Below are 10,862 nucleotides of genomic sequence, written 5' to 3'. Positions count from 1 at the left end.
GATTTTTTGCGTTAAATAATGCACACTTTTTTCTTTGTTTTCCATTTTGTAACAGTAGAAAACAGATGGAAAATGTAACTGGTTTAATCTGTTTAACAGGTAGCTAAGCAACCTGTATCGATTTTCTACAAACCCTATATATTTTCATAAATCATCTGAATAGTTACTTGCTATATTTTTAGCAAAGCAAATTTTTTACAGAGTAGAATCTGTTATTATCTAAGTTATTAATAGCGTCACAAGTGAAAATGGTTTGAGGTCCTTTTCTTTACCAATAATTTACCAATTACATGGATTTTTATGCATAACAATGATACGAAGTATGCATCCAAACTTGTTCAAAGTTGGTCTGGATCTAGATACAATTGAAAACTTGTAGAACGACATTTAATCTTGATTAAAACGCCAAAAAGGATAACATTTATGAATTGTGAGACGTGAAATTTAATTACATACGACCATTACAGATATTTCATTGAATCTTTGCCTCACCGTTTACAGGTGATTATAACGAATAATGTATAAATTGTTTAACAAATATATGTTATTCAAAGGTGTGCTATTTCTGTGACCAACCACATTTCTCATTTATGTTGTTTAAGATTTAATTTGGGAGGAAATTATTTCCATTTAGATACAAAATGAATAATGGAAGACAAATTATAGTGTAATTATTTTAAATAAAATATAAAATAATTTGATTGCATTTAATTAGAAAATTAAGATAGTAATGTGTGCTATTATATTTGTCTGGCTACTACTGTATTTGTTGAATGTATATCATTTTTAGTTTTTAATACAGCAACAAAGATAAGATATGTTGTTATAATCTTAAAATTTATAAATATAAAATGAACTTTAAAAATTAAAAACTTAACAATTACGTATAATTTTTGGATAAACTTTGGAATCCATAATATTTACTAAATGTTTTTTGATTATGTGTATTTAAATATTCAATTATTCCAATATTCATATACAAACAATTTATCATTTAAGATTACCAACGTTAATGCCATGACTCATTTATTCAGATACTCTTAATTAAGTAAATGTTATTCAAAATTCTTTGAAGCTATTTTCAGTACATAATTGTTACAATATTGTAAATAAATGAAAGCTATGCACGTCCATACGTAATGCTTCTATATTAGGTGTTCGAATTTAATTTTTCGCATAATTTTATCATTGCTTTTGTTGCTAGTAGTTTCTGAAACCTTTCGTGTCATTTTAAATTTATTATTTCATTTGTATGTATAGATCAAATTACAGTTTTCCTATAAATTTAATGACAAGTTCTCGGTTGTCTCTGATACAGGCAGCAGTGTTTGCCTTAATTAGTAATCACGTATTAAGTAAACAGTTTTGTCAAACAATCTAAATACATCTACAGTCATGTACGGCTGGCAAAGCAAGACCAACATGGATTTGGAGGCACTTAGTCAACATTTGCTTGGGACATTATTGAATAGCTCAATGCTACATTTCCTTGTTGTGGGAGACTAAAATTGGAAATTGGCCAAACTTGTTAAATTTATTTACATATATTAAAAACACAAGTTGTACTACTTCAATTAGATACCAGTACCTATGTTTATTGTTTTTTCTGTTATTGCTACATCTACTATGTAACTAGTCAATCTAATTTTATATTAAAAAAATTTATTTTTTAATAGAAAAAATTTAGTGCAATTCTTTTATTTGTGGTCTTTCATTGATCTCTGTGAATTTAAATCGATTATTTACTGGCGATTTTTTGTTTAATGTAATTATTTAATCATTCAGACATCATCACAGCAATCATTAAAAATCCCTTTAAAACTATATGTAACATATTATAGAACAAGATTATAGTAGTTTTTATAATACTGTACAAATTAATAGCAAATTAATATTATTATTATTTTAACAGTTAACATGAAATAAAAGAGTTATGGCTAAAATATTTAATATTTAATACTTATTATAATAATGACCACTACTGAATAATAAGAAACAATTACTTATGTAGATATTTATTAAATACATATCACAAAAACGAAACAAAATATACAAAGTAAACAAAATTACAAAGTCCCATTAACAACTGGGGCCACAGTTGCTTTCACGACATTTTCATGAGGAACCTTAAGTTCATAGGTGACTGGAGAATGGAAGAAGTACATCTTAAATCCAGCAGCAAGGATAAAGTGACATAAAATAATGCCAATTATTAAGAATAATTTATGCTTTGACACCCTGAGGGCTGGCAACAAGGTAAACAGCAGTACAGAACCAGACACAGTGGAAGCCACCATCACTAGGATCCATTGCAGAGTTCCAATCTGTATGGACCACAAAATCGAAACTGGAATGTAAATAAATAAGGAATATCCGTAAATGCAAATTAATTCCAGTGCTCCTGGTATAACATCAGTTTCAAGACCCTCCAAATCGTTCACATCAGAGCTCCACTTCAACAAGCCCCACAGTGTGAATGGTACAAGGGTGACATATAAAATTATTGCGGTTGCGGCATATGACACCAGGTGGAAGTCATACTGCCAGTGGATCTGTTTGTTGGCGTTTTGGAGATAATTTGCGACATTTCCGCTGATTGCAATTGTGAAAATTAATGTTATTGATATCCAAATTGGGCCATAGAGGTCTGGCTTGCGCCTCAGGTGGTGTTTTAACGAATTGTCACGTCTGGGTGTTATTGAAGCCAGTATACGGTCTACCACATCCTGTGTATCCACATCAAAGAACTTCTGGTAGTACTCTATAGACCAGAATGACTTCATGGTATTGTCTAGAAATAATATTGTCAGGGATCTAATTCACAAAGGTCTTTAGTAATTCACCTGCAGTATCAGTGGGGATATCACCGCCGCCACCACCTTTTGATTCATTGTTTTGTACATTGGTGTTGATGGTGATTTGAGCATTGTCCGGTGATCCAGATTGGTGAACAGTTGGATAATCGTGGAACGACAATAACTCATCGGTCGGGACTTCCTGTAAATTCGTCATTTCGCCAATGTTTTTCAATACACGTATGTTGACATTATTTGACAGGTTAGTTTTATACGTCAATTTGACTGACAAGTTGGCTTAATTTCTAGTTATCTGTAAAGTTTAATTCAGATACGCGACACAAGGTGGCGCGCCTATATACACGTTTTCGTATACTTCCCCCAATAAAATACATTTGTGTAATAATAAATAGATATATGCCTTATTATTTTTATTGCGTTGTGTCCTTTTGTACATATAGTTAGTTAGTTACTTCTAATTAAATACAGTCACAATATTTTTTATTTTATTTAAAATAATTACCCTATATACTTTGTCCCATTATTCATTTTGTATTCAAATCAAAATAATTCCTAATCTTAATCAAAATAAATGCGAAATGTAGCTGATCCCAGAAATAGTACACTTTTGAAAACTCCATATTTGTTAAATAATTTATAATTTTTTGTTAATAATTAATATTTTATATAATATCGGCAATACTCGTTTGAAATTAACTTTCACGACTCTTCAATTCATAACCATAATACATCTTAAATTGATGCTTTTTGGTGTTTTAATCGATATTACATCTCGTTCCATAAGTTTCATAAGTTTGATGTAAATTCAAATTAATGTAATTAATTTCAATATAAGGTATAAAATAAAAACAAAAAATGTTGTATACACTTTATTTTAACTTTTAAATTAATAAGTACATGCTTCTTCGATTAATATTACACTTGTCACATAATTCGTTTAATGTATTTTCATCATCTATTTTAAATGATCTGTTTACATTTATACACAAATACACAAACACAACAAGTATTTTATTTTCACTGTTTTTTGACAACTTTTAATAAAGTGTTATTATATTCAGTAAATAAAGACTAAGGGCCTATTTAATAATTAGGTTCTATGTTATATAAATTTATTTCTATCTAGGCCACCATAAAATATATTTCACATGTCAAATATAAACTTTTTTTAAATACAATTATATATTTTTTCGTAGGCTTAGTTTAAATGATAATCGTATGTAGTAAATCATCATAAAACATAATTAGGACCCTGTAGAAATATTTAATATGGTAATAGTCTCTCAATATAAATAATTTAATAACATGTATATATAATTTAAATATAACTTACATTAGATGATTGGAAATGCAACCTTTTTGTTTGGAATCAGTCTTTTTATTTGAAAATTTTGAAAAATAACAGTTTTTGGTCCAAGTTCACAATGATATGAATACAAGTCTAGAAATTGAATATTTGTATTATTAAGTTAGATGTAGACAGTTTTAGTTTGGTTACAAGTTTAATATTGAACTACTATTTTATTTGTCCCAAAATAAGTAACAAACTTTCAGTATAAAAAATATGATTAGGAAATAAATTAATAAAATACGACGAAGACAAATTGGCCCAATAATCAAATGAATAAAAATCCATCAAGCCAATATTTAAATATTTAACATAATAGTTATCCCTTAAATATATATCATAATCTTCATTAACAAAAAGGTTACATTTTCCATTTACAGGTAATAGGTAAAGGTCACATTAAGGAGCATTATTCTGTGCCATATAGTCACATCCAGTCACAATGTTACAAGCAGTTTTTGATATGGTTTCATGTCTTAGTAAACGGTGAATTGCATGAATTCCGAATGCTTATATGACAGGAACAATATTTTTTACCATTTATTTATAACATTTATTGAATATCTACTTCATTGAATTAGTCTTAGGTCTACGTTTTGAACAGTCGTCACAGGTTAAAAGTATTTCTCAGATAACTTCATTTTTTTAATTACTACTATACATACACATTTATTATCGTTTATTAAGTTAAAAACAGAGAAAGAAGAACAGAAACAAACAGGGACAGCAATAGTCGAAAACAAAAATTTGAGTATTTGATGTTCAGAGATTTCTAGTTCTATAGTGAGGAATAAAATTTGTATGGCTTGTCGTTTCTAGTTTATGGTCCCTAATCCAGCATGTTTTAAATCTATAAACACATAATTTGCCGACCAGCACTATTTCTATAGTAATATTCGAAACTATTGGGATTCCCGAGTGTTGGGATTGTCTGTCTCCGCAAGAATACCTCATGTAACCATTTTGTAAATTTTTGCTAACCATTTGAGCAACTCAATAATACTGAATATCTTACTGTCGATGGGTTTCTCTTTAAAAAACAGACTATCAACAAACTACGACCATTTCAATGAAGAATTTACAGTAATTTACAAGTTATCCTAATTTAAACTTTTCTTTTTAAATTCACTAGTTTATTTACCAATTTTAAAATAGCATCAACTTATGACGACTGCTACAACAACAACATTAATAAATTGAATACATAAATGTTTTTATACAAATTGATAAAGTTATCGAAAACACCTCTTAAATTTATAAATACTTTTTTAGTGTATAGCACAGTCACCAAAATCCCAATTTGTGATTCCACAGCAATATGTCAATAGTTTTCTGTTTGTAGCATCCAAAATTGGCATTTTGTTAACCATCGAATAGTAATAATACAATATGACTTCATAAGTTTTAGCAATCAGGGACGTACTTACATTAACCATTTTCGACAAACTTTAAAAATTACAATCCGTAAACAACGTTCGTATTAAAAATAGTATAAATTTAGCGGTTACAATAAATTTCAAACATGTATTTTTGTTAGACTCTTCATAAATTTAAATTACGCCTCGGCAATTATTAAAATTTGTCTAAAGTTTGGTAATATATAATTTTGTTTTAATTCTTTACCTTACATATCAATTATATATCTTAAAATTTAATAAGCGTTTCATTAATATTATAAATATTATTAGTCCGTCCACATCAATTATAGATCCACTAAACTCTAAATTTCCACAAAAATTATAAACGTGGAAAAACTGTTATATTTGGGGGGATATGTTAATAATTTGCTTACTTCATTCAAAAAAACATTTTATCTATAATTGATATGCTGCAACTACACCTCAATATTCAAAATTGCAATGATTAATTTTGTTTCGAGATCAATGAAATGCCGATTCTTCAAACCCTATTTCAAGAGCAATTAGTATTTTGTACGCAATACATGTTCCATAAAAAAATATTTTAAAACTTGTATTGCCTGCAAGACGCCTTTAATCATTGCATTTAAAATAAAATGATTGTCACTCAATATAACTTTTCAAATACTTACATGTTTTTTTTTTTCTTCATAAAAATTCAAGTCACATTTCATAAGAGTTTCTTGTACAGGTGAAATATAAAAAAATATTTTCTTATTTTTTTTTATTCCAATTATTTGTCAATGATTTATGTATGGATCGTGTTTTCGCATTAGTAAAATTAATACAAATTTTGATTAATAAATGAGATCAAACATGAGCACAATATTTTTGCTTTGTACTTAATACTGATTTACCACAATTCAATTTTTCAATAAATACCTTGTTCCATATAAAAATATTAATTGGTTTGAATGAAATAATTGGTGGAAATAAGCGTATATTAAAAATTGGAAGCATTAAAAAAATAACCAGTTCCACTTTGGTTTAATTTATGAACTGGCGTTAAAATTGTGGTAAGTGTAGAAAATTTATGGTAAATGCAGTCGTAAGAGTCCTTCTTGAATTTAACATATTGAGTATTATATTTGTTGTGGTTCAAAACCTAGTTAAATTTATATATATTTATATTTTAAAACTATTGTTCATTAAATTGTTCCATTTTGCTTGCAAATATTTGCAAAAGTCCCCATGTTGTTTGAACCAACAATTATATTACACCCTTACACCCATTAGTAAACCTTGCGACTGCATCGCATGCATATTCCTCTAAAAAATTACCTATAAAAGAATCATAAGACTTGAATATTCTCATTGTACGTAGTAATTTTTTTTTTTATCCGAATTAATTTTGAGCTATATAACCGTTCGTTTTCTAATTCTGTTGTTTAATTGGTGTATCGAATCGTGTGCCAACAGGCTATGGCCTTCCTTAGGCTGTGGCTCATGTCAAGCCAGTGATCTCTTTCAGGACCAGTCTGCTTAGGACCTATAGTGCACGTACCTAAAACCGGACTGGTGCTCATCAGTTCGCTTCCCTGATTCATCACTTGAATCTGCAACAAACAATTTAACTAGGATGCAAGTTAAGATCTGACGCGTACCTCAACAGAAGCGTTCGGCAAATTGGACGGGCTAAGGCTGAAAGTTAGAGCCTCGTTCCATACTGGATTGCAGCTGCTTTTTTTCGTAGCAGTTTTCTTCTTCTTAACCCGCTTGCCATTTACCAAAAGGTAAACCTTCACAAAGGGATCTGGAACAAACGCAACGTTAAGTAAATGCACAAAATTATAGGTGGCAGTTACCTATTGTATCGCGGTCATTGGGCATGACTAAGTTTCTGGCCTTCAACAACACAACTGTCAGTCTTTCGGCGGACGGGAGAAAGCTCAAAGACACCAAAATCTCCTGCAGCTCCTCCGGCGGCTTCTTGTTCTTAGTAATCTCGCCCCAAACCTCCAACGTGCCACCGGAAACGTCAAAGTCCTCCATCGACATCGAGACCTCGCCGATCACGTCGTTCCTAGAAAATCTGTCGTAGTCGAAAACTTGCAGCATAAGCGTTTTAGTTCTCAGTTCCTCGTTGGTGATCGGGAATTTGAAGTGTTGGTCGAAAAATGGGTTCGGGTCGTTCCTGTGTACTGTGGTCTGGCGTTTTCTGTCGTCCACCTTCGGAATAAGGGCCAAACGGACGTAGGGGTCGTTGAAACCTCCCTGCTCGCTTCCGGTCAAATCATGGGCTGGTACACACACGCAACATTTTAAAATATTGCTAATTAAGTAACACGAGGGACTAACCTTCGATTAGATGCACAATCAAATCACTCCTGTTAAAATCGTAGGTTAATCTAAAGTGGAGTCGTCCTAAGCTTGGTCCATTTTTCGGGCTGGCGCTCAGAAATAGAGGTCCATCTTTCCTCAAATAGAGGTCTGGTTGAATGGCACCTATTAACACAATTGCAATCCAATTAATTATGTTGCCCCGGCGCAAGTTTTTCTAAAAACATCCGAGAGAGGTCTGTGTGTTTTATTTTTTAATTACCTAATGGACTTGCAGGTGGAGCAGAAGGCACAGCCGTATCTGTCGAATGTCTCTGAGCGTTAGGAATGAGGAGTGGTGATAAACATCTGAAAAGAATTTTATTTTGAATGTACCTTTGATCAATATACATAAGTTTGATACATGTTTTATACCATTTATACATTAAAGTTATAGATTTTCTTGTGTATTACGGAGAAATACTCCTTTGAAACGCCGTGATAAACCTCAAACGAGTTAAAAAGGTTTAGCATACGAAAAGGAGACTTTTCATAAGTCGTAAGGCTATACAAATATTTGTTGGTTATATTTCAGTTGTGTACTGAAACCTACCAAAGCTTCGATATAAATTTCTCGAGTAGTTTCTCATAAAAATCCGTTCGTAAGTGTTTTTTTTTTTGATGTTTAATTTTTGTAACTCGAATTATAATGAATTCTCACCTTCCTAAATTAATTGTTCTGGGAGAGGCGGGAACTGGGGAATTGCAAGAACTGGCCGAACCACCCGTGAACGAAGCTATCGATGACTGAGATGGGGAAGGCGTTCTAGTTTCAGTAGTTGACACATTAGAAGTTCCTTCAATAAAACCGCATCAGAAACTATTAAAAATTCAAAATGTCAAACGTAGTCACCTGGTGATGAGCATCTGATATCGAGGGAGGCGGCACGGAGGGGCGATGGGGATCTACTGGTGGCTCTGAGGGGGTAGCTTACGGTGTGGGTGGCCTCGTGGTGTACCGGGGTTTTGCCGTCTGGGGCAAAGGTTCTGATTTGCGGGGAGGAGCCTCTATGTCCCTAAAATACAAGAGAAAGAAAAAGCTAGTTCTAATTTCTATTTATTAGTTATATAAATTAATGTAGTGAGTCCCTCCACTTTTAATACGAATGAAAAAAGAACACTTGAGACATCATTGATCGGTCTTGTGGTTTATTAAAATGTGCTGACAGTGACACAAATCGATTACACAAAGGGAAAAACGCGGAGTTGACTATATCTAGTTAGTCAAGTCATTATGTAATGTTAATGAAGGAAATTTGCACGAACTCAACTTTTTAAATGTCAACTTGATGTTTAATGTAAGTTATTTACTAGTTCGTGTGGCAAATGTGCCAGACGGGTTTATCTGCTTTTCCGATCGATCGACACGTTCGCCACTTGTTGGAAGTTGTTGAGGAAAACGGGGATTATCGAAGACATGCTTTAATAACATACTCCTTTTCAGTCTCGTACAAAGGTGTAAATAAGACATAGTAATTTCAAATTCATATCCACAAAGAATTTATACAGCACCCAAAGCATATTTCTAGTAATTCATTCAACTTTTTTCGAATAAAAAGTTAATAACATGCTTACACAGAAATGTATTAGGAAGCCATGTTGAAATTTTAATATTTCTAAGATCTTTTAAACTCTTTTTGTATTTGTTATTACACTCAACACACAATTTTATAGACTGTTAACAGTTTAAACGTATTTATTGTTAAGGAACGTTTTCTCTAATATTAATTATAATTATTATATATGTAATCAATAAACAATAATGAAGTTTGTTTTTGACTTATTTATATTTCTATTTTCATAATTCGTTAATAAACAAATTATTTGTTGACGTCATTTTGTACTTTTCAAATTTGATTCGAAGTTTCATTTTGGTCGTTGACAAACAACATATTAAAATAAGTTTTTATTATACATACCTGTCGCGAAGCGCTGCTTTCCAAACTGCTTTGGCTGGAGATGCTAGGCGTCCTGCACAACGGCTGTCCCGTGGGATAAGATCTGCTCTGGTGCTGGAGAGGGTGGTCCCTGCCTCCGGACAATTCGACCGGTGAGCTCCTGAACGATTCCGAATTCAAAGATTGAACGGCGGCGTTTTGCGGCGGCTGCACTGCATTCGTCTCTTTCACCACGTTGAATTCCTGTAACAATGTTATTTGTGATTGTGAACAATTTATTTTGAGAATATTTGTGTGAATATATTTACAACGATTTCACTATTTGTTTTCTAAGAAAAGGTTTAGTTGATAATACTTTTTAAATGTCTATTTGTATTAAAGGAAACAATGAAAGCTTTTGTATAATATTAATTTTTATTTACATATACTATATACAAGAGTTTTAGAAGACTAAATCTGTATAAGTTGTCTATAAACTAACAGACTGTGATTCAAAACTATCTTCACAATCCTCTTATAGTATTAATTAGAAGGTTTGAAACTGTTCACAATTTTAAAGGGAAATTTACAATTATTTCAATTCTGTATAGAAATGTTTATAATTTTTTAAATTATATACAGAAATGTTTAGGAAGTTTTAAACTGTTTAAATTGGATTTAAAATCATGTCTCTTCATAATCCTCTTATTGTATTAATAACTATTTAGAAGGTTTGAAATTATATAAATTATATTCATAATTGTATAGAAAAATTTTCAGTTATTTCAATTCTCTATGGAAATATTTATATATTTTTTTTAATTATATACAGAAATGTTTAGGAAGTTTTAAACTATTTCCATTGAAAATGCTTCAAAGTCATTTTTCTGTCTTCACAAATCATCTCATTGTATCAATAACTATTTGAGGGGTTTGAAATTATCTAAATTGTATTGAAAATTGTATAGAGAAATTTATAATGATTTCAATTCTGTATAAAAATGTTTTCAACTGTTTTAATTATTTACAGAGATGTTTAGGAAGTTTCTCTATAAAAATGTTTACAACTTTTTTTAATTATATA

The 10,862-nt window shown here is 30.9% G+C and overlaps 2 protein-coding genes across 2 annotated transcripts; both read right to left on the bottom strand.

Annotated features, from left to right (window-relative positions):
- Positions 1 to 1,999: 1,999 nt before the first annotated feature.
- On the bottom strand, positions 2,000 to 3,066 carry LOC109598412 (protein YIPF1). The gene is made up of 2 exons (XM_020014322.2): positions 2,844 to 3,066; positions 2,000 to 2,791 (listed from the first exon to the last, which is right to left on the bottom strand). Exons 1-2 carry the CDS (start codon positions 3,010 to 3,012, stop codon positions 2,067 to 2,069), a joined length of 894 nt encoding a protein of 297 aa, XP_019869881.1. The 5' UTR covers positions 3,013 to 3,066; the 3' UTR covers positions 2,000 to 2,066.
- Positions 3,067 to 3,997: 931 nt separating this feature from the next.
- LOC109598404 (synaptotagmin-1) lies at positions 3,998 to 10,048 on the bottom strand (the record flags this gene model as incomplete). Its single annotated transcript, XM_020014310.2, has 8 exons — positions 3,998 to 7,138; positions 7,187 to 7,335; positions 7,388 to 7,822; positions 7,881 to 8,027; positions 8,125 to 8,210; positions 8,563 to 8,698; positions 8,755 to 8,917; positions 9,821 to 10,048. Coding segments are annotated over 8 exons (1,512 nt in total), but the record flags the coding sequence as incomplete, so codon positions are not given.
- Positions 10,049 to 10,862: the final 814 nt, after the last annotated feature.

This window comes from Aethina tumida, chromosome 7 (assembly GCF_024364675.1).
Source record: "Aethina tumida isolate Nest 87 chromosome 7, icAetTumi1.1, whole genome shotgun sequence".
Classification (NCBI taxonomy): Eukaryota; Metazoa; Arthropoda; class Insecta; order Coleoptera; family Nitidulidae; genus Aethina; species Aethina tumida.
The sequence above is the reverse complement of the archived record's forward strand: the minus strand, read 5'-3'. Positions and strand labels throughout refer to the sequence as shown.

Coding starts and splice junctions, on each gene's coding strand:
- LOC109598412 (XM_020014322.2), bottom strand. CDS start 3,012: ATGACGAATTTACAGGAAGTCCCGACCGATGAGTTATTGTCGTTCCAC. Junction 2,792..2,843: donor TATCCCCACTGATACTGCAG/GTGAATTACTAA, acceptor TATTATTTCTAG/ACAATACCATGAAGTCATTC.